A 25259-nucleotide genomic window follows, 5' to 3' on the forward strand; every position below is an offset into this window, starting at 1 on the left:
GCCAGTGACTTCAGAATTTGCTTTTAGTACCATGGAAAGAGTGCTCAATGCTTTAGGAGTCCTTTAAGTCCTAAAATTGTTGAGTCATTCATATGCATTCAAGATTGGTTGAGGAGGTCAAAAGATGCAATCACCATTGAAGAGGATATAGAGGATATAATGAAGCATGAAAAAGGTCAAATTTGAAAGTCTTTATTATTATTATTATTGTTGTTATTATTATTATTATTATTATTATTATTATTATTATTATTATTATTATTATTATAAATTGAGAATTTGATTTTTCGTGAAAAATGAGAATAATGAGCATAATCATAAATTCTACGAACTAACAAATATAATTGATGAACAAACATATTTATTTAATATGTTGAAAATCTCACCACCTCCAGAATTCGAACCTAATATCAAAATGCTTGTTCATAAAATTATTGACTTGTTCATCAAAATGAAATGACTTGTTTGCAATTGTTCAGGCGTATTCTAATTTCTTACACTACTTGTGGATTCTCAATTGATCTTCTCTCTCTCTCTCTCTCTCTCTCTATATATATATATATATATATATATATATATATAGGGTTAGGTTCTACAAGAAAATGAGCTTATACAAGAAAATGTGAAACATTGAACATGACAGTAATGCGGTTGAACAATACCAATAATTTTATTGAACGTTTGGGGTTTTTGGGGTTCGAAACCTGGATATGTTCAAAACAATTACCGATACGTTCATCAAAAATTTGGATGTGAAATTTAATCTTAATTATTGACCGTTCGATGGATCGTGATCAATGACTGATATTGTTTCTCCTTTCTTTGCGAACATTTATTTCCCTATTGAACTTCCTCCTATATATGTGTGTGTGTGTGTGTTGCTTGAATTATTAATTTGGAATATTTCATTAATTTTAATCTTTATTTGTAGTTATGAAGAATCTTTCCATCAATGACAAAAGTAGGAGCAGCGAAGAATCAACCTGAATGATGGATATTACATTGTAATGATGATTTCAAGATTTCAAAATTATTGTTTTTGTTATTTCTTTCTAAGAAGATTTGGATTTTCGAGTTTGTCTTATTATCTAGGGTTAATAGTGTTTTATGTCCCGAACTTTAAGCGTTTTCTATAAAATGTTCTGAACTTTCATTTTCTCGTAAAATACCCTGAACTTTTAGTTTTTTTTTTCCATAAAATGTCCCGCTATACAAAATTCGATTACGAAAAGATAATTAAAAAAAAAAAATCTCCAAACTGTCAACGTTTTCCAACAATGGTGGTTTTTAATATGATTTTCCAACAATGATGATCCCCAAAATATTTAATTTGACGAGATAAGTCATCTTTTCATCATCGAATTTTGTATAGCGGGACATTTTATGAAAAAAACTAAAAGTTATGGATTTTTTAGGAGAAAATAAAAGTTCCGAACATTTTATGAAAAATACTGAAAGTTCGAGATATAAAACACTATTAATCCTATTATCTATGGATAATTTAATTTTAATGTTTCACCTTTTAAGAATTTGTGATCAAGTGTTGCTTTTTGGTGAATTTGTTGATGTTTGACAACTTGAATTTACATTAGTATATTGCATTATTGATGTTTAACAGGTGAAAATATGGTTGTTTTCGTTTCAATCAAATTTAGTTGAATCTGGCCAAAATCCAACCAAAATGGAGCACCGATTTTCAGGGCTTAAATGATCTAGGTCGGTTCCAAAAATTCTGTTCCGTCGGTTTTCAATTCTCTTGTTCGAGTCAATTCGGTTCGAACTGAATGCTCACTCCTACACAAAACATATGATTTGTTAGAATTATAAGATATAGAGATAGAGAATTGCAGAACTCTGCGATTGAGAGAATTTTGTCGCTCTATCTTGTAATTGTAATTTTGCTAATTGATAATGAATCTTTTCTGATGACCTCTCGTATACTTGGATCTTTAGGATCGAACCACGTAATCTTTAGTGTTGCTTTATATACTTGATTTCATTGTTGCGTCATTAACCCGTTAATCAAACCTCAACATATAGGAGTATTTTATTATTCGCCCAGGAGTCCTACTCAATGTGTTTTGAAGGACTATGGTGAAAGAAATTATATTAATTATGAATTTAATGTGGGACTAAATTATATGATATTTTTTAAATAAAATGTTATAATAAGTAAAATGGTGGGTATGTATATAGTCACCCTTTCAATAATGAACTTTTTGAGAAAGGAAGATTAAAGCAAAATAAAAGTGAGGGTGTTTTAGACACACACTAGAAAATGGCTAAATATGTTTTGTAGAAGGCTAGAAGTTATTACTTGTTTTATTATCTAAGGTGGTACCCTCGTAATTTCAGTACTTGCGCTGCTTCGCAGCTCGATATAGAAGTTTGATATCAATAAAGAGTTAATTGGCATGTCTGCATGGACTGAGGTGTTTGGTTGAGCTTATAAGCTCCTCAAAATATTAAAAGCTGTTTAGGAGTTTATAAGCTCCTTCAAAGTGTTTGGCAAAATAAGTTCATAAACAGCTCTCTAAAAATAAGCTCCTCAAAAAATAAGTTCCTCTACCCCAATTTATTTTTTTATAATCTCATATGCAACAATCATTTTATAAATATTTTTCAACTATAATTTATTATTTTCATTATATATCATTCAAGTTCATTTTTTTTCGATTTTCTCTCTCTAACAAAAAATTATCTCTCTAGCTTATAAGCTCAATTATACAAACACTTTGACAACTTATAAGCTCTCAAAAATTACATCTTATAAGCTCTTTAAAATAAGCTTAGCCAAATAGGTTCATCAAATTGTGTATTACGAAGTCTAAAAAGTTCGCGAGTGAATACATTTTAATTACAAAAAGAAAAAGAAAAAAAAGAATCATAATTCGTAGTATATGTTTTTTGATTTTTATGCCAAGAAAATGCAATGGACAGTATAATGAATAAAATCAATGAAAAATGGAACACGAATAAGGAATCAAGTAGATATATGATAAGCTTAGGGATTGTAGTAAGATATGAAAATACTCTTCTTTTTTTGTTTTAATTGGAAAATGCTCTGATTAATTAATTCCTCATATATATCTATTATCTAGAAATGTTAATAGGTCCAAACTATTCAATTTGGATCAGATTTTTTGGGGGGCTATAATATTTTTTTTTGTCCCAATCCCAAATCTTCAAATTTCAGATTAATCTTATTAATTGACATGTTTATCTGTCAATCGATGAGCCCAAACTTGAAAGTTGAACAATTTAAGTTACAATATATAGTTATATTCAAGTAAAATCAGCAATACAATTGATTATTTGGCTTTGGAATTGATTCCTGTATACAATCTTTAGTCTGTTTCAGCTCATATCTAATTTAATTGACAGGTCAAGATCATCATGATCCGGTCCATCGAACAGGTCATGATCCAGAACCGAAAACACTACAAATATGTGAATGGAATACAAACTTGAATTGTATTTATGAATTTGTTGTACTACATCACTCTGCTATATATCAATAATATAACTGCCTGATTCCTTCAAAAACTTGTAATGGATTTGGTTTCTGTAAGAAGAAAAAGAACCAAGTGCTGTCTAAATGAGCTTCTTCTTCCTGAAATATCGCCTCAAATACAGAACCTGGAGAATCGAGGTCACGATGCAGATGGTGAGGGCCATCAAACTATACCATGCAACTCTAGCGTTAGTACTCTCGCTAACCTCCCTCATCTCCGCCTCCCTGCAGCCACAAGTATTAGTTAGATTGGAGATAACATACGCAAGTTTAGAATAGTGCATTCATACACTATATTTTGCTCAAGACAAAGTGTGATTCAACTGAGATACGTGTAGTAACTCTATTTTGCTTCCCAAATCCCAAGTGAGACCACAAGTTTATTCACAAAAAAAAAGGTTAAGAAATAGTAAACCAAATAGATAAAATTCTCAGGGATTGCACGGCACCTCGAGCAAAAAAGTAGGACAACAACAAATTTCCTTGCTTACATCACAAAGCACCATAAACACTTATCATGACTTCTCAATTTTCAACTATTTGAGAGGGTTGTTATTTTCACAGTATTATCATGAGCTAATACAGCTAACAGATCCTAAAAAAAATTATGAATGTGTATTGAACGGCCTTCATAGTAAGAAATCAGGTCCGTGATGATTTTTCAAGTGGGAATGTCTGGAAAAGACAGTAATGGGTATAGCAAGTTGAGGCATTACACGAGAAAAATGCATACATAGTGTAAAAATCAGAGTTCGGATTTACCTGTTTACCAGATGATACAAGTTATTATGGATAGTTTCCACTGCTTCTTCTAATTTTTTCAACTCAAGTTCAAGCCCCTGCATTGTATATAATTTACAATTACGATAAGGTAAAGAGGCATGTGCTGAGACAGAGGAGCGACATTGATGAGATCATCAACATATAACATAAAAGGCAAAGGGTTGAAACACCATCGTTACCTCAATCTTCTCCTTCCTTGCAACAGTCTCCCAATCTTTTGCAGCAATTCCAGTTTTCCAGTCAATACCAACAGTCACCTTTTTACCTCCTTGATCACCATCAAGTGAAAAGCATGCCAAGTAGTTCCCAGCCTCAGTTGCCGTAAAGGCAAACTGACCGTGAGCAACTTTTTCGCTATGATGGATTTCATTTCCATATGGTGATGTTTTTTTTTTTTTTTTTTTTTTTTTTTTTTTTTTTTTTTTTTTTTTTTGATCGGGCAAAGTCATGTTAGATGTTAATAATTAGTTCCCCATCCACTCCAAGAACCACCTTATCTCTCCATTCACCAAAATCTACCTTATATCTCCTCAAACTCCAATTCGCTCCCAAGAGGGAGGTGATGTAACCTAAAAGGAGCCGCGTTCAAAGATAAATTTAGACATAAGCAATTTTTATTTATTTTTTATTATTAAAATGTCTAAATCTTCCAAGTCTTAAAGTCAATGGGATGATAACTTTCACAAAACTGAGCTTCTTCTACACAATATTCAGTTCTAATATATCCAACTTATACATGAAACCCAGATGCCCCTGAAATTCGGCAAGACATAATTAGCCAATAAGTCACTTATAGCTAAGAAGTCCCTTCAGAATTCTTATTGCAGAAAAAGTGTTTCCTTTCAGTAAGGGGTGCCATATTCAAGATACTAATGTTATCATTATATATAAGCCGCTAGCTATCAAAAGACAGGATATTAAACCTATTCTGCATTAGAAGATCTACAATACTTTAAGTGGTCAAAATGCATTCAACAAATACAACGAAGTTTAGTGATTTCATTGAATTATAACGGCTGAGAGTTCCCTTGCCTTATTATTCATCACTAGCTAGACATGACAATAGTTCAAGGATTCTATTCTAAGTACTAATCTAGGATACTCAAACATATGCAGAAGAAAATATAGTGTGTGTGTGTTTGGATGGAGGGATTTGAAATGAAAAAAATTGAAATTTGATGTTTCAATTTGAGGTGAATATATGTAATGAATATGAAAGCCATAAATTTCAATTATTGTTTGGCAAAGTTGGATATAAATTTGGGATTTGATTTTTCAGTTATAGTTGTAAACTCATAAATAAAAGTAGAAAAACATAATTTTGTCTGAATATATAAATTGATAATAACATAGGATTTTCCTCTATGTTAGTATGTAACGCGAAATCAAAGTTGCAGCTTTGCCAAGCAAATTAATTTGAAATCAACTCTCCAAATCCATCATCAAATTCTTTATACCAAACTACAGAAAAAAGGAAATCGAAGCACATCAAAATTCAGTCAATTGACCCCTCTACTGTAACTCATTTCAATGGTAAAGTCATAATCACTCTCGCAGCTAACTAGAAAGCAGCAACCTCAATAAAAGAAAACCACATCAAAATACAATGTTTACAAATCAAAGTGTTCATCTCAAACTTCACAATACACAAACAATTGAATTTACCATTCACTAAAACAAACAATGAGCAAATTCAATTATAGAAACCAAACGATTTCCTGATTGGATCAACGAAAACTTCACAACATTCTCCTATAATTTTTTTTGGGGCTCTATACATCAATAGAATACAACAAAAATCGAGACCGATCAGAAGATCCAAAACAATAATTTCAAAAGCAAGCAAATTAAACTTACCTTAACGGTGATGGTCGGAGTCTGAGTAGCATTGACATCGTAGTCTTCTCCGATGAATGCGTAGTAATCAGCTAAAACAACGGCGTTATTGTGCAATTCCTCGGAGATGCACTTCGATCCTGTGCTCGGTAAGTCCAACCACAACCCACGCGCCGCCGGAACCGCCGCCGCCACTATGAGCAGCGTCCACAGCCAACGCGCTTCCCCTAACTTCATAATCGATCCTCAACTGCAGGGAACGGAATGCACAGGTTTGGAGATTTCTGAGAGAAATGAGTTCGAAAATCGTAATTATAATTATTGAATTTTTTCGGTTGGGGGTTGGTTACATGGTTAGAAAGAGGAGAGTGGTTGAGACGCGCATAAACTCCGCGAGTGGGATTGTTATGTGAGAGTACTAGCTCCACGCCGTTTCGTTCTATGTGGGCCAATAATGCTTTGCCACGTAGCGTAAATAGAGGCGGTAGATTTCGGACAATATGGTATTGCTGCTGTCACGCGCGTACGTGGACTGTTTTACTGGTGTTACCATTACCGTTGACTTTAAGACCAATTTTTTGAAGGAGAGTGATTTTTGGACATCATGTATCTTAGACATCTTCATAAAAAAATCGGATTTTGCCTAATATTTAATTTGATCGATTTTTTGTTATTTAGTGATTTGTCTAAAATATCATTTTCAAAAATATATTCAATCGATTTTGTTATTATTTCGATTTTTATATATTTTTATATAAAAAATTAGTGAACTTGGAAAAAAAATACTCCCTCCGTCCGCCAAAAGTATTCCACAATTACTATATATGACGTCCGCAAAAAGTATTCCACTTTCCTTTTTAAGCCATGGTCCCACCATCCACCTTTATATTTTATCCTTATAAACACTCTTTATTTACAAAAAACCCACCCCAAATTCAATCTCAACCACATATCTCATAAAGTGGTGGGGCTCTTTCTCCACTACATCAACATCATCACACATTTTATTAAACTCTGTGTCCGGCCAAAGTGGAATACTTTTGGCGGACGGAGGGAGTATAAAAAATATAAAAGTCGAAAATAATAACAAAATTGGTTGAATATATTTTTGAAAATGATATTTTAGAGAAATTACTATATAGCAAAAAAAATCGCTCAAATTAAATATGAATCAAAAATCGATTTTTTATGAAGGTGTCTAAGACACCTGGTGTCCAAAAATCTTTTCACTTTTTTTAATTTGATATTTTATCTTTCAATTCAATAATCATATTGTCTCATTATATATTATACTTACGTCCAGTATAAGTCTGATCTGGATTGGAAGACACAATTTTTAAAAACACAAAATCTTATGTACATCCAATGTACCGTAAATTCAAATTGATCTGTACCTAGATCCTGACCCGCATGTTAATCTAAATTTGTATTCCAACCCAAATAGTGTAAATGACACTATTCAGTTATATACAATGTCATTTATATTTTTGAATAGTGTCAATTATATAGAGTGTCATTTACAATATTATAATGCCATTTATACGCAGTGTCATTTGTATAGCAAATTAGTGTCAATTACAGACAGTGTCATTTGTATAACCAAATAGTGTCATTTATACGATTTGAGTCGTGATGTGGGTTTGAATCAGGATGCAGGTCAGGATCTGAGTGCGAATCAATTCAGATGTACGGTACACCCGGGTGTACCCAAGACCACATCTTTTAAAAATATATTGAAAAATTTGTAGAACGTAGAGAAAATAATTCATCAAAATTTATGTATTGGATAATTAACACTTGTTTGATATTCATATTTGAAAATGAAATGGTTAATAAAAATAAGGTAAATAATATAATGAATAGGAATAAATAATTGTTGTATCGTTAAAATTAATCATCTCATGAGTGAGGTGAGATTATTTCTATATAAAAAATATTGAAATAAAGAGAGCATTGATTTTTATCACGAACCTCTTAATTAATAATCTATGATACCAGACACATCGATAACTCCATATTATTTAACTATCTATGCTCATAAGGTCTATTAAACATGCACTTAATAAATCGTTTGTGAAATAATTTTTTTTGTAAATATTAATATATGTAAAAAAGGTAAAAATATAAGAGTATATATTTTAAAATTAAAAAATTATATTTATTGGACGAATGAAAATAACAAAAAAAAATCTATATATATATAATAGCAAAATAAATCCTATCATACGTGGTGACGTGGTGTCGTATAATCACTCAATTCTAATTTTCCTCAATTCTTCTTATTTTTTTTCTAAATCTCTAATAAATCTCCACCTATAATCAAACTCCATCCATTAAAATATATATATATATATATATATATATATATATATATATATATATATATGACCAATTTTATATATTTCGCTTTTAAATCAATTCATATATCAAATATGATTCTTTCAATAATGATTGTAATGTTTCTTTTAATACATGATGTAGTGGGCAAAATTCGTCAACTTGGCTCAAGTCCAATTAACCTTCCAAGCTGGACCAATGAGCTAAACAGCCCGGTCAGTCCAGCCCGACAAACTTCGAACCAACTTGGATCAATAACGAGGCTGACCCAATTACTTAAGAAAACTTGTTCGCCCAGCCTGATAAGTCAAGTTATACTTATCTCGAGATCAACCTGGACCGACCCAGGATGACTATCCCATCCCAAGTCCAACTTGTCTCAACAGTCCGGTTGAGTAATTCGCACTTAGCCCAAACCCATCAAGTTAATTCGCCAACCTGGCATGACCCTAAAAAGTCTAATTGGTCCAACAGATTGGTCCATCTAGCCCGGAAAGCTATAGACCGACTTGAGTCCACAACCAAGCTGGATATATTGCATGCGGCCCAATGGTTATTGTCAACCTAGAATGATAAAGTTACAAGGCCCAGCCGTCAAACCCTAAAAAACATCTCACAGTCATCAAACCCTAAAACACGTCTCCCACCAAGCTGACGAGGTCAGACGGGTAAATCTTTGTGATCCCGCCCAAATCGCAACAACCTGGGAGATAAGGGCCTTGACGAGGCCAAACTGTAGAAACCCTAGCGGCTGGATGTCCACTATATAAACAGCCCGACTAGGTCATCAAAAGGGGACGAAATCCTACTTGCTCTCTACTCCTTGAATTCTCTCTACTCCGTCGCCACACTAATTGCTCATCCAAGCCGGAAGTAGCCAACTTGGCCAATCTCCGCCTTCTACATTCCACTATCACAACACACTGTCACCGTTTCCACCATCCGACGCCGCTTACAGCCTGGAGTAACCACGCATTCCAACCTGCCTTTCTCTCTCATTTAATTTCATTTATAATTTCGCTTTGCTATTCCGTTACTGACTTGAACGTCGGAGGCTCTACGGTCGACACCCCCACCCGGTGCTCAACCTAGGGCTCTTACGTGTTCTTGTGTTGACAGGTTGCTAGTGCCCAATCTATCCGGACGTGCAGACGTCATCATTAATTGTAGATTTTAGCCTCTACAATTTGGCGCCCACCGTGGGGCCCTAGCAATCAAGCGAATCAACGCACTTTCCTTAAATCTCTACGAGCAACAATCATGTCTGATGGTTGTGACGAATCTGAAACTCCTGATGCACCCCACGTGGCTACTCAGGCTGACCTAGCCGCCTGGATCGCCACCAAGACGGAACTACATCACTCTTGATCCCGTCAAAGGGTACGTAGGCAACTCTACGAAGCACAATCTTGCCCAAGAACTACATTCGGCTTGATCCTCGCAAGATGTATGTAGGCGACTCTTCGGAGTGCAGCCACCAACCTCAAATAACAATGTCTCAACCTGCCCTACGATGTTAACACCTTGCGAAATACAAGTCGCCAATGATGATCCGTCTACGACGACAATATTAACCTATGTCAATAAAATCATCTTTAATCATCAAATTGGATAGACTACCCAGCTTGGAGCAATCGACGGTTATAGTCAAGAAGTTTGTACGCATTTATCTTTTATAAATTTGAATATGCCACATGTTCGTCATATTGTACTAGCCACCATTGGTCGAAGTCAGTACGATCTCATCTAATGAAAACCAGCTTGCTTTAATTTCAAGTATTTGACTTAGGCGATTCGGAGTCGACAACTCTACAATTTCAGAATTTGATTAAAAAAATAGTTCCAAGCCGGTATGCTACATGAAATTATCTGATTAGCTCGCACGCCAAAGTGGGGCACAAGCCGCCAAAGTCAAACGCAACAATAACTCGTCCCGGCTTGGCAAAATAAATACAAGTATACATATCAAAATCACATACAAGACGACACATATGAATTCAGCCTGGTCCTGTCTAGATGCAATAAAATTCTCCAACATCAATTCCAGGCTGAAAATTTCGAAATGAAAATAAAATGACAAGCTGTGTCTATGTATCTCTTTAACATATTGTTGTTCTTTCGATTACAAGCTGCAATATGTTGCACCAATCCATACGTTATCGAAACCATGATAATCAAGGTATTTACTTCATCAAATGGGATATTCAAGCATGTGTACATTTATGCTCTAAACAAATTCACATGCAAAATGGTAATAGGAGATATCAACAAACCACGTCAATCAATAGAATAAGGCAAATCTCTCAAATATCTAGCAATGTCGACTTTCAAAAAATTCACAAATGAAACATCCTAATAAGATAAATAGCTCAAACGGACCTAATGGTCTAAAGCTCAAGATGGAGATAAAACAGGCACATGCCAATCTAGGAAAGTCACTCTCTCGTCTGAGGTCGGTCATCTCCGGTGGTCATCCCGACAAAGTTGCTTGCAAGCTGCTCATGCTCCTCCTTGTCAGCCTTCCACTCATTAAATTCATCTATATATTGCTGGACATCCCCAGTCCTGGGGGGCTGATTCTCGAGATACGCCAAGGCCATCTCACCCCGAACTCGAATCTCCGTCCCACAGCTTGCATAAAGGATTTGTTGCTCCAATGCAACAACCTTATAGTTGAGATCCTTGCAGTCCGTTGCAGCTCACTCCAGCCGACGAGCGTCTTACAACTTGGCAGACTCCAATTTCTTGACAATCTTATTGGCCTCATCACGCGCCTTCTTGACGGCTACCATCTTGTCTTGCCAACTTGCTCGTTCAGCCCTCAACTCATTAAGCTCTGCCACCATCGCAAGAGTTCTTTTCTTAAGGAATGCAGCTTTCTGCATACTCTACAACAAACACAAAAGTGCAACAAGTTGGTGTCCCTATTTCGACAATTCCACATTGGTGTACGGCGCAAATTTCGTACAATTAAATAGACCCAGCTCGACTCACTTAAGTACAAGCTGGTATTTAATTCTTGGTTCACACATCTACAAATAATACTATATATCGGTGGCACCAACTTGTGAGATCCCAACTTGTGAAGACAGATACAAGTTGTATTTCTTATTTTAATAACTCCAAGCTGGTAAAATACCACGATCCATGTTGGCAAACAACTACAAGCTGTATTATTTCTTTGAAAAATCCCCAGCTGATAAAACACCAAAATCCATGTTGGCAAACAGATTCAACTTGGCTTACATAAATGGGTTGTCACTTAATTCCAAATAGACTCACGTCCCACGACCCCAAATAAACGACGTCAACCTTAGCAGCACCGTGTGAGATGCGGTAGCATCGCCGGACTGGACTAAAATCACCCGAACAAGAGTCGAAATTTCGAACCACTTACAGCTTCATTAGACTATATCAATTCAATCCAACAACAACTATGGGGTTAACACTTATGCCGCCAATGCCTCCAAAATTTTCGACAAAAAGCAGCCAGACTCGACCCAGCTCGTCTCCGTCACTTCATTAATTATCAATGGCCGCCGGCAATGCCACACCGCCGCCGCACGCCTCGCCTCTCCATCTACCACCAACAGATGCAACTAAAGAACTTCAACCATTTATTGCTCTCATATAAATTACATGTCAAAAATCACATCATTTTTTAAAGACATGCATCCTGAATTAGCTTAAGAAAATTCAACCAAATAGCCTATTCGCACAAGTCACAACGAAATCACATTCGTCGACCAGCGAAACCGAACCAAGTATCATTTCTTGTCACCAAGGAAAAAAAAGCATACATAATTCGACACTTGAAGTCCAATCGCATGAGCAGGTTCTGTACAGAAAAGCAGTATCTCATTTTGAGCTTCAACAGAATTGCTCATTTAACATCTATGAGCCAAAGAAACCATACATCCAAAGATCTCTTTATCGTTGTAGAAAGTTCAAAACCTACGAGAGCCAAAAGAAAAGTCCGCTCTCCCTGTCGTCGAGCTTACCTTTCACAAACTAAATGAATTGTTTGTAAGGAATGGAGAGTGAGGCTTCTACTATTTTTCTGCAGACAATGATACAATACTAATAAACTCACCAAACCACCAAAAAGCTGGAAAATAAGAGATTTGAAAAAATTGTATATTTGCTGATGAAACTAAGCAAGATGCTCCAACTGCAGAGACTGAAATCAGTCCACTTGATTCCTTACTTGATGGATCTTACTTCATTACAAACAAAAAGGATAAAATAGCTGTAACTCTATTCATTAATAGGCAAGATTAATACACCAAATTCAACTGCTGCACAGCTGTTAATGTAATTTTTACAAACATCACGAGTTAAAAAAAAAAAAAATCAAAATCCCAAAAATTATGCTTCCCTCTCCCTGAAGCCAGACCCACCTCGGCGGAAATATCTAGCCACGCAGCTGCCGGAATCGGGCAGGAGCAACGAGGTCAACATAAAAAGGGGCAAATTTAGATGTTTCCCTCTCCCTAAGGCAAGTCCCACCACGGCAGATCCTCCGGCAGAGCATCGCCCGATCACCCAGTGTCCCCGATTCCAGCTTCTCCTCCCCCAATTTCTGGCGCCCGGCATAAAAGTCGCGATGCGAAAGCAACCACCACAAGAGAGCTTTTCTGCTCCAACCCCGAACGGCGACAAGGGTCGCCGCGAATCGAGCCTTCAAAACCCCAAATCCCGACTACACAGTACCACGCCAAATTTATTTGAGAAATCTAGATCCGATGAAACTCACCTCGAATTCCGGAAAAAATGGTCAAGGAACCGAGACGGGGGCCTCGCACCCAAGCCCTAAGACCTACAGATGCTACACGTCACCATCCCTCCAAGACGATAACGGCAAAAAGTGCTGCCGCCACCTCTCTCTGTCTTCCGGCAACAGCCGTAAGCTGCGGCCGAGGCCGCCGCCTTCATCCCTCGGCTCCTCCTCTCTCTTTTTCCTCACACGCGCGCGCCGCCCTGTCTTCTCGAATCAAGCAGCGAGCGACGCCGCCAACGCTGCACCCATTCCTATTTTCTCTAATCACTCTCTGAACTCCGGCTGCATCTCATGAAAAATGAATCACGACCTTATGCAAATACTCACCTCCCACGGCCCTAATAAACGCCATAAATCTCAATAGCATTGTACGGGATACAACAGCGCCACCGGGCTGGAACATAATCACTTGAACAAAAATGGAATGTTTTAACCACATATAGCTGTATCAATACAATCCGACAACATATGAGATGATCCGAAAGTCGCGAATTTACTCCAAATATTTTGGATAAGCACAGAAAGATAACTCATCAAAAGGAAGCCCGAAGAACCTACCTAATTGGCCTCTGTCACCGCCCCAGAGTTTCCGGCAGAGAGCCACTCGAATAGACTCCTCCAGCTCGTCTCCTTCGCTCTATGAATCAGCAGCCGCAATGAATGCAGCTAACCTCATGGCTAACCTGAATGCAGCAGGAACCAATTTCCACCAATGCCTCTGCCCAATTCATGACAAAACTTCCACTACTCAGCCATACTACAGTTCTTGATTTCAACCCGGTGTAGTCGAATTTCTTTTCGCCCGTTTGGCACTTATCTCGGATATCGCCTGAGCAAATGCCTTGACAATCCTCTGCTCAGACTCGAGCAACATCTCCATCCTCTTCAACTCCTCAATTCGCCTCTCCCACCTCAGAAATCTGCTACAACCGCCGTCGACGCCATGCTGTCGTCGCACGAACTATAGCACTCGAATCTATCCCAAATTACAAGAATTCAAAAAGAGAAGGAATTATAGCACGATTTACCCCGGAAAGCTGTCGGACACGGCTTCCCCAATTCGTCTCTCACCTCACAACTCAGCTACGACTGTCGGCAACGCCGCATCGTCGCCCCTTGACCTCTCTCTTCAGCCGAACCAACCGCAACAACTCCTCTTCCAGCGAAGGCACCACCACCTCCAAGTGATACACAATAGCAGCTTGAGATAAGATATTTTATATACACAAATCCGACCCAACCTTCTTCCCCACTGAACACCGGCGAAAAACGGCTGGAGTGTCACCTCCACCGCTTGAATCCAGCTCGTCTTCCTCACTTCACAAAATAGCAGTCGTCGCCGGTGACACCACGCCGTCTTCGGCCCATCTCCTCTTCTCTTTTCCTTCACAGGTGTGCGCCGCCGGGAGGCCCCTTCTCCTCGAATCAAGCAACGGCAGAAAAATGGAGCCACCCCTTCTTATTTCGACATCCGGCGAAATCGCTGCTCGGCCTCACCCCTCTCTTTCGACTCCCTCTCCATCTCAGTTACCACCGCCGTCAATCGAGCGGCGCCGCCAACTCCGAACCTCAGATCCCCAAATTTGAAATAACCGAAAAACATCTTCTCCTTTGATTATCCGATGAAAGGCGTCGCCTCCGACCACCAGTTGCCCAACTGCCTTCAAGCTGCCTGAAAAACCCTAGGCGCACCTAACGCCGCCAAACTTCTCTCCTGCTGGCCAAAACTCGAACCGCGGCGTCTGACCGTGAGAACGGCGGAGACGGCCGTTGCCTGCTCGACGAGAAAGATGAAGCAAAAGAGATAGAATAAGATGGGAGAGAGGAATGAAATATCCCCTTTCCTCTTCCTTCGAACTAGACGAAGAAACCAAGAAAGAGATATCTCGCCTTCCTCTATTTTGCGAGCCAGGCTGGAGATTAGCCAATTTGAAAATTGAATTCAATATCTTGCATACAGGCTGGAACAATTAAGTATTTCGACAAATAAGTCAGCTGGAGTAATCAGAAAAATTCGCTACTTCAAATTTCCAAATTGAAAACTATCTGCCTATTTCTACTTGCTTATTTCAAATGGAAAAATTCGATAGCACAAAGGAGAAAAGAAATTTCAAGCTGGTAAAGCATTCCAGCCTGGCAAATGTGTTGGGAGACTGGAAAAAATTTCAACCTGGCGAAAGTTTTGCCGCAAAACGCTAAAATCCATTATTACAAACGGATTCAACAAAACCCTCATATACGGGTTGTCATTCAATTCAAATAGACTCACGTCGTCTATCGTCACGACGATTTTCAGGTTGACAAGCCAAATTAGATATACATATATATTTCTCAGCAAAAAAAAAAAAAAAGTAAGAAAAAATCCTACTTGTGAAGGTAAAGTTCCTACATCCTATTATTGGAACAATTCCAAGCTGGTAAGAGACCACGACCTATGTTGGCAATCGGCTACGAGCCGTATTCTTTCTTAGAAAAATTTCAAATCGGTAAAACTCCAAAATTCATGTTGGCAAATCGATCCAACCTGACTCACACACTTACAAGTCGATATTTAATTCTTGGGTCACACATCTACATATTGGTATCGGTTTACGTTATTTTATTTCTGCAATGATTTCCCGGCTGGCAAGCCAAGCTATACACACATATATATGTGCCAAGCCCACCATAAAAAAAAAACCCAGCTTACCAGTATAATATTTATTCGGGCCAATTACTTTCATCGGATGAGTCCACGTTGATAAAGCAGTAAATCTCATCCCATAAAACGTGTCCAGCTTGGCACTTTCCCACGTTGGCAAACAAATTTGATTTGGCTCGCACATAATTACAAACTGGTATTTTCATCTCACGTTGGCAAATAGGTCCAGCCTGTTCGATAACTCCACGCTGGTAAAACACCACGATTCATATTGACAAACAATTACAGGCTATAATCTTTCTTTGAAAAATTCCAAGCTGGCGAAACACCGAAACTCATATTGGCAAACAGATTCAGTTGGCTCAGATATACCGGCTATCATACAATTCCAAATCGGTTTACGTCATCTACCATCGCAACAATTTTCAGACTGTCAAGCCAAATTACATACATGTATTGTTAAAAAAAAAAAAGAACAATTTTCCCATTCGGAAGAGGCAACACAATCCGACTTGATAAACCGATTGACGTATGCCCAAATTGCAAGTATATTAGTTTCACGCCAAGCTAAAGAGAATTCGCCTTCGACTTGCAAGCTAATCTTGCAAACTGCTGCAGCTTGGCACATATAGTAGTCGGTCAATACAAATGATTGATTTTTTACAAACCGACTAGCCATACCAATCAGGATAGCTCGATACCCCAAAAGGTTCACCTATACGGGATAGTTATAATCAACCAACTCTTCAATTAGAAAATTCTAATTGTAGAGTGGGGGGCTAATTGTAGTGGGCAAAATTCGTCAACTTGGCTCAAGTCCAATTAACCTTCCAAGTTGGACCAATGAGCTAAACAGCCCGGTCAGTCCAGCCCGACAAACTTCGAACCAACTTGGATCAATAACGAGGCTGACCCAATTACTTAAGAAAACTTGTTCGCCCAGCCTGATAAGTCAAGTTATACTTATCTCGAGATCAACCTGGACCGACCCAGGATGACTATCCCATCCCAAGTCCAACTTGTCTCAACAGTCCGGTTGAGTAATTCGCACTTAGCCCAAACCCATCAAGTTAATTCGCCAACCTGGCATGACCCTAAAAAGTCTAATTGGTCCAACAGATTGGTCCATCTAGCCCGGAAAGCTATAGACCGACTTGAGTCCACAACCAAGCTGGATATATTGCATGCGGCCCAATGGTTATTGTCAACCTAGAATGATAAAGTTACAAGGCCCAGCCGTCAAACCCTAAAAAACATCTCACAGTCGTCAAACCCTAAAACACGTCTCCCACCAAGCTGACGAGGTCAGACGGGTAAATCTTTGTGATCCTGCCCAAATCGCAACAACCTGGGAGATAAGGGCCTTGACGAGGCCAAACTGTAGAAACCCTAGCGGCTGGATGTTCACTATATAAACAGCCCGACTAGATCATCAAAAGGGGACGAAATCCTACTTGCTCTCTACTCCTTGAATTCTCTCTACTCCGTCGCCACACTAATTGCTCATCCAAGCCGGAAGTAGCCAACTTGGCCAATCTCCGCCTTCTACATTCCACTATCACAACACACTGTCACCGTTTCCACCCTCCGACGCCGCTTACAGCCTGGAATAACCACGCATTCCAGCCTGCCTTTCTCTCTCATTTAATTTCATTTATAATTTCGCTTTGCTATTCCGTTACTGACTTGAACGTTGGAGGCTCTACGATCGACACCCCCACCCGGTGCTCAACCTAGGGCTCTTACGTGTTCTTGTGTTGACAGGTTGCTAGTGTCCAATCTATCCGGACGTGCAGACGTCATCATTAATTGTAGATTTTAGCCTCTACACATGATAGATGATTATTTGAAATATAAAACAATGTAGAGTGTCTTATTTTTCATGTAGCCATTATTTATAAACATCTACTAAATAATTCGTCCTCTAATTTTCATGTAGCCGACAGTTTCGACGGACACATCATCATCAATTTGAAGAAAAATAAAATTCATGGAAAAAATCAGATAAATACTAAGTTCGTGTATTTAGATTAAAAAAAAATTCATGAAAAAATCAAAAAATGGTAAAAGTTGGTATATTTACACGCAAATAACCCTAAAAATATATATTCGAGGCCTGGGCCAAGTGCACAACGGCATAAGAGCACTCCCAGCAGATCACCTAAATGAATCACTAACTCTAAATTTAGGCTAAAACAATTGAAAATGAGATAAAAAATGCATCCAGCAGATCCCCTAAATTAGATGGGGCCCACAAAAATTTTTACACCTACCTAAATTCAATCTTAAATTTACACCCACCCTAAATTTATTTTAAGCTTATAATTAGTAGGGTCCACACATAATTATTGTTTTTATGTAGAAAATAGGAGATCTGGTGTATGCATTTATAAAATCGAGATCCTAAAACTAAATAGGAAAGCTTTAGGGAGAAATATAAGAGCATAATTTTGGGATTTCTGCTGGGAGTGCTCTAACCCTACCTATCGGCTATTCTCGAAGGCCCTAATTTCAGTTCACAGAATAAAACTACAGAATAGAAGAAGAACGACCCTATCTCCTAATTTCAGTTCACAGCCGCCACGCGCAGTCGCCGGCAGCCTTCGTCGCGCCTCCGCCCGACGCCAGCAGCTTCGCCTCGCTGCGCCTCCTTCCCACCGCGACGCGCATCCAGTCGTTTCGCGCCTCCGCGCGACCTCGCCGCTCCTCCGCCTTCGCCGCTAGTCAGCATCCTTCCGGCCAACACCTCCGTTCGATTCTCCGCAGCAGCAGGTAGGTTTGTTTTCTATAATTTTCTGAATTTGTTCCTTCTCCCTGCGTATTTGTATATTAAATTAAACACGTATGGAAGCAAAATCAATCTTGATTTTTAGTTTATATTTATTTACTGATGGAGGAAGCAAGCGGTTAATATTTACTGATTTTGTTCGACCTTGAGCAGCAAGCTGTTAAATTATTTCCTAAAGGTTGGCAGATTACTGTTCTTTTAAGCTCAAATCGAAATTGGGATAATGGCTGCTAAAATTAGGTGATTATGTTGTGTTGGTAATCGTGGTAAGGTTTTTAGCTTAATTTGAGGTTTCCATTTGTTGTTTGGTTCAAATGAGCAGGGCATTGGATGGCAGTCATTCCTTGTGGAAGTATGCAGATTGCGCCGTCGGGAGTTCAGCCCCAGTTCGTTTTCAGATCTTCTGCTGTGAATAGAGCGTTGGCGTCTACTCATTGGTATGCATTTTCGTTGTCATATTCTGAAAAACATAGGGTTTAACTTATCTAGGGCCATCTTGTATTCGTTGAGTAACTGCAGTTCGCGGTGCTTATGATTTTAAGACGTTTGCACAATCATCTGGTTATTAATGCTTATCTAGATCCATATTTTATTCGTTTAGTAGCTGCAGTTGGTGACGCTCGCACATAAAATTCGGTTCTTGATGCTTTTATTTGTCCGGTGCTGGGGGTAATTTGGTGCTCGTTGATGGCTTTGCACTTTCCTTTTGTCTTTCAGCTAGTACTATGATACATGTTGAGGTTTAGGTTAAGACTAATAAGTAGAATAGGTCATAGTTATGAACTTAACTTATGCTGATATGCAATAATTCTTTGTTGTTGTCTTACTAACATCTTTCCGGCTCCCTCATTTTGATGATTGTGCTTCTCCTTTTCTTTCCCTATGTATGTGCTTTTCAATGTGTGCCCTGTCGCACTATTGGCATGTGTATGTTTTTTGATGATTGCGCTTCCTTTTTTCCCTCTGTTAACTTGCTGCGCCTTGCACGTGTGCACCCTGTTGTCCCGTGGCTACTAATATGTGTTGTCTTTTTCTCTCTCATTTAGTCACATCTCAAGGAGTCAATATATGTGAATATATTTGGAACATTCTCCGATCTCTTTTGTCCTGATTATATGTTTGATTATCCATTGTGTGCAGTTTGTCCAAAAAGGTCGCATCGCTAAGTTCAACAATTTTCTCTCATAAACCCTTGGGTGAACTTTTCGGTTCGGCATCATATGTCAAACCATACCAGAGAGGTGCCCGCCTTGTTGTTCGAGCTGAACGAGTGAGTTGGCAATTGTATTTGGTCTATGTTGTCTATTACAATCAATGTTTCTAATGCGCATTAATATTAGGCTCTGTTGGAGTTGACTAGTCGGCCCAAGGAGAAACTTAATTCTTACCACACACACCCCTCGCACACCCCCACATTGATCCACATGCTCAGATCCACCATTAATTAAAAAAAGTAAAATGAAGAAAAGTAAAGAAAGAAAACCACACAAAAACTACACATATACCTCTAATGTTATGCTCACACTGATATACCCATGAAAAGATCTATAAAGTAAACTGGTACAGCTGTCCTACTTCTGGCAATAATTTTCCTTTTCGTAGGAAAAGAAAAACGGGAACCGTTCACGTTTTGTTATGTATTTCCCGTTCACATTTATTCATGAGTGACTTGTCATGCAGGATTACTATTCTATCCTTGGTGTCTCTAAAAGCGCAAACAAGTCTGAGATCAAAAGTGGTTAGTCTTAGCTTGACTCTTTCTTGTACTCTACTGTTGTGCTTATCTATCAAGCTCATTGCCCAAGCTCCAAGTAGAATATGTTGATTTAATGCTGATCTTGATTCAAGAATGGGTTCTTGTATTCTGCGTCTCAATTAATATTTTTTTTTTCACCTTCACAAAGGACTATGATATTTTTGTTCACATAATGCATATATTTGTCTTACCGAAATGAGTTGATCGGCAACCTAATTTAGTCTATTTGCACCGGTGAACATCAACATTTCTTCCATCTATTAGTGTTGCCCAAATAAGTTAATCGACGACTTATTTTAGTCAATTTATGCTGGTGACCGTCAAACTTCTAACTCCTTGCATGCTATTTACTTCTATGTCGACTTCTAATTTTGGAAATCGACATAAAGATGTTTTCTTCGAACTTTGTGTGTCATCATCATCATTGTATTATCCCCTCTATTTAGTAAATGTTTTTGTAACATGTTCCTTCATTAATTGCAATCCTCTGCATTTAGAATTCTTCGCATGTTGCATGTTTCCTTTCCATTGATAGATAGATAGATAGATAGATAGATAGAGAGAGAGGATCCGATGAGAATGTTCAAATGTGGTAAATTGGTGATAAATGAGAATGAATTTGGAATGTAAGACATTTAAATCCTATGGATAATATTGACTTGGAAGGGGGAAGATTTCACTTGGGTTTGATTTGAATCCCCGAGGGGGTGAAAATTTCATTGTATTAACTGAATATGGCTATTCATGCATGATAAACAGCTTATTCTCAAATTTATATTGACTTATTCGTTATTCTCATTTCTCATAAAAATAGCTATTCTCGCTGGATCCTAACTCTACATATTATATATATATGTATACATATATATATATATATGTATGGAGAAAGGTTCAATTGAGATTTCTAAATATTTGTAGAATTGAGATTACATAAAATAGATGGATGAATCTAATCTTTTCATATATATATATATATATATATATATATATATATGTATGTATGGAGAAAGGTTCAATTGAGATTTCTAAATAATTTGTAGAATTGAGATTACATAAAATAGATGGATGAATCTAATCTTTTCATCAATCATAAGAAGAAGTTCTTAAATTGCGCTTACTGTTTCTGTTAAGAGTTTCTTCTTATGATTGATGAAAAGATAAGGATTTGATTAATATCTCATTTGTTTTACTTTCTTCTTCAGCTTACCGAAAGCTTGCTCGGAACTATCATCCAGATGTGAACAAGTAAGTCATGATGCACATGCACCTTATAGTTTTTATTTGCTTTCAACTACTTATTTCTTTTCCTTTTCCTTTTTTTTTGGGTTTTGGTTTCTAATAGCTTGTGGTTGTTATGACTTTCTATTTGTTATGTTTGAGGTTATCTATAATGATATGGAACTTTGAAAATTGGAAATATTAGTCTTAAGATATACATCTGAAATGCAGAGAACCTGGAGCGGAAGAAAAGTTTAAGGAGATTAGTAATGCTTACGAGGTAGGAATCGGATCCTTATACAATATACGCACTTAATGTTTTTTGCTCGAGCATTCCATATTGATGAATCTTCTAATATTAAATTCTGTGACAGGTTTTATCAGATGATGAGAAACGTTCCATCTATGACAAGTATGGTGAGGCCGGGCTTAAAGGTGCCGGCATGGGTATGGGGGTAAGTCGTGCTGTCACTTCAGTTCTCAATATTGTTATTTATTGAAGTTATCTAATCTTATTTATATAAAGTAGTATTGAAAATAGATGAATGGTTATTCATAAATTCTATGAGTACCTAATCAATCAAATGAAAAGTACATATTGAAGTATAAAAGGATATGTGTATATAGTATATAATAAAATATTATAACGATTAAAGTATACATCCTCTAAATACAGCATGAAAATGTAGAGGTACACTAACCACCTCCTGTTGTTCTTGTCGAGGTGCAACTCACCCCCTTACCGTTTGACACGGTTAGTTTGAGGGGTTATTTGCACCTAAAAGAAAGTTGCTTTATGCTTTTTACTCCCAAGAGAAAAGAAGAGATTAAGTGGAATTTACTACTTGATCTAAACGTTACGACTGTTTTTGTACCTTAGCACTACAGAAATAATGGTGGTATGGTCTTGTTGCTAGTATTTTAACATTTATCTACTTTCAATGGCAGGATTTCAACAATCCATTTGATATATTCGAGTCGTTATTTGAAGGCATGGGTGGCATGGGCGGTATGGGCATGGGAGGAAGGGGATCCCGCAGCCGAGCCACCGAAGGCGAAGACCAGGTCTACAATTTGATCCTCAACTTCAAAGATGCAGTGTTTGGCATCGAGAAGGAGATCGAAATAACTCGTCTCGAGAGTTGCAGCACCTGCGATGGTTCCGGGGCAAAACCGGGAACAAGTGCGTCTAAGTGCACCACGTGCGGAGGTCAAGGGCAAGTGGTAGCATCCACAAGGACGCCACTGGGTGTCTTTCAACAAGTCATGACTTGTTCGACATGCGGTGGAGACGGAGAGATATCGACTCCTTGCAACACATGCGGTGGTGAAGGCCGAGTTAGGAAGTCGAAGCGTATCAGCTTGAAAGTTCCGGCTGGGGTGGACTCCGGAAGCCGTTTGAGGGTGCGCAACGAGGGAAATGCCGGTCGTAGAGGGGGCCCTCCCGGAGATCTTTTCGTCACCATTGACGTCCTCCCCGACCCTGTCCTGAGAAGGGATGACACCAATATTCTTTATACGTGCAAGGTTTCTTACATAGACGCCATCTTAGGGACGACGACAAAGGTACCGACGGTCGATGGAATGGTCGACCTCAAAATTCCGTCGGGCACGCAACCAGGGACGACCTTAGTCATGGCGAAGAAAGGTGTTCCGCTTCTTAACAAGAGGAACATGAGGGGTGACCAGCTCGTTAAAGTTCAAGTCGAGATCCCAAAACGACTCAGCGGCGATGAGAGGAAGCTCATTGAGCAACTCGCCAGCTTAAAGAAGGAGAAGGCTCCTAGTGTGAGGTAAATTATAGTATATGTTTATCATACATTTTAGTAATAGATGTTGTATTTGTAGAATTATAGATATTTATAATCCACATTGCTACCTCAGTGAATCTACATGAGCGCTCAAGAATGCTTGAAATTTTGGGGTTATTTTTGGTGTGATAAACTGCAAACACAAATGAGAATTATTGGGGCATATTTTTTTTGTTGTGCTGTTGGAATAATGTAATTCCTACTTTGGATCTCTCTTATTTGCCTAAAAAAAACTCTCATTTCCTTTTACATGAATTGAATAATTTTGTGTTGGAAGTACGTTCGAGCCCATTTTTGGAGGTTGGAAAGGAATTAAATTAATTGAATCTTTTACGTGTTGTTTGGTTTGGGTAATAAGTTAATCATTTGTTACCACTTAAAATAGAGGAGAAATAAAAGAATGAAATTTCTTACTAGTGATTCATTTTTATTGTTGAACTAAACACTCAATAAAGTTATAATTCCTTTCTTTTATTTGATTCAATTCTTTTTCCACTCTTGTACTTGAACCAAACAAGCACCTAATAGATTAGGCTAATGTTTGGGAGCAAGATTCGTGTCTTATGAATATGCTGACCCTTGTTGGAGTTTCGTCGTCTGCCAATAGGCTGCCGGCGGTGGTCCGGCCTGGGCCGGCCCATTGACCCAATCACAGATATCTCATCGGGCCAAAAATTGGTTAGGCCGTCGTTTTTACGAAGTGGGCTTTTGCGGGTTGTCCTTTGGGCCTACACGTTAATTTTTTGGGCTTGGTGAGTGGACTTGACCTGCGCAAACGGGCCGGTCGTGCATTAAGGGATATGAACAATCTCTTGGAAGAAATATCAATCAACATATGAATTCATCATCTCATCATATGAATTGCATTGGCTTTAAAACAAACGCCTTTCTTTGCTCTCAAAAGTTGCATTATAATTTATATATATATACAGGATTGCACTAAAATAAGACTCAATGTTAGCCTATAAAATAAGACTAAATCTCAACGCTTGATCTCACATTTATGGACGGTTAGATGTAGATTAGAAATATTAGGATGGCATTAAACGAAAATCTTTAGGAGGTTAATAGTGTAATTACAATATCCTTAATTAATAGATTCCCTCATTTTAGGGGATCACGTTTGCATCAAAATTAATCAATATCTTTTTCATATCTTCATCATCCAATATTATTCTCATGTCTTCTATCAGAGAATAAAAATCGATACACTCTGCCAACAGAAACTCTTCTATCAGAGAATAAAAATTGATACACTCTGCCAACAGAAACTAAAAATCGTCATACACTTCACGATATCAGTTGGCATGGTCAATCCAGGTATAATCGAAATATTCATAGATGTTTTTTTTTTTTTGATTCTTACCGTTAATGAAGAACTACTGCTCTATGATTATATATACTATAATCGAAATATTCATATGTGTTTTTTATATTTTGATTCTTTCGTATATGATATCATGTTGATGGAGAAGTAGATGTTTTTTTTTTTTTTTTTATTCTTACTGTTAATGAAGAACTACTGTTGTACGATTATATACACTATTCTTCTTCTTTAAAAATCTATTACCCAACTCCCAACATAAAGTATTTTATGATTCTTTCTGATATAGTAATAGATGATACGGTTCTCTAGAGTATTTTCTTATTTTACTTGTTAGTAATATTTCTGCTTTTAAGTTCACGATGTCAATTCATGATTTCATACTTATTTTGAGACAATTTAGGTGCATACATATACACTTATTTATTCATGCATAAATACATATTTTCATAAATTATTATGTAATTGTGT

The 25259-nt window shown here is 37.8% G+C and overlaps 2 protein-coding genes and 1 long non-coding RNA gene across 3 annotated transcripts; 2 read left to right on the forward strand and 1 right to left on the reverse strand.

Moving 5' to 3' along the window:
* Positions 1 to 3260: 3260 nt before the first annotated feature.
* On the reverse strand, positions 3261 to 6457 carry LOC131011901 (transmembrane emp24 domain-containing protein p24delta3-like). The gene is made up of 4 exons (XM_057939801.1): positions 6153 to 6457; positions 4477 to 4684; positions 4277 to 4353; positions 3261 to 3739 (listed from the first exon to the last, which is right to left on the reverse strand). Exons 1-4 carry the CDS (start codon positions 6368 to 6370, stop codon positions 3595 to 3597), a joined length of 648 nt encoding a protein of 215 aa, XP_057795784.1. The 5' UTR covers positions 6371 to 6457; the 3' UTR covers positions 3261 to 3594.
* Positions 4543 to 6427, forward strand: LOC131011902 (uncharacterized). Its single transcript, XR_009097134.1, has 2 exons — positions 4543 to 4676; positions 4857 to 6427. It is a non-coding gene; the product is annotated as an uncharacterized LOC131011902 (long non-coding RNA).
* An 11894-nt stretch (positions 6458 to 18351) lies between the features above and the next one.
* On the forward strand, positions 18352 to 23713 carry LOC131011903 (chaperone protein dnaJ A7A, chloroplastic-like). The gene is made up of 8 exons (XM_057939802.1): positions 18352 to 18663; positions 19002 to 19116; positions 19820 to 19949; positions 20360 to 20417; positions 21638 to 21680; positions 21885 to 21933; positions 22028 to 22108; positions 22602 to 23713. Exons 2-8 carry the CDS (start codon positions 19010 to 19012, stop codon positions 23448 to 23450), a joined length of 1317 nt encoding a protein of 438 aa, XP_057795785.1. The 5' UTR covers positions 18352 to 18663; positions 19002 to 19009; the 3' UTR covers positions 23451 to 23713.
* The last annotated feature ends 1546 nt before the right edge of the window (positions 23714 to 25259 follow it).

The sequence above is a fragment of the Salvia miltiorrhiza genome, chromosome 2, assembly GCF_028751815.1.
Source record: "Salvia miltiorrhiza cultivar Shanhuang (shh) chromosome 2, IMPLAD_Smil_shh, whole genome shotgun sequence".
NCBI classification, from domain to species: Eukaryota; Viridiplantae; Streptophyta; class Magnoliopsida; order Lamiales; family Lamiaceae; genus Salvia; species Salvia miltiorrhiza.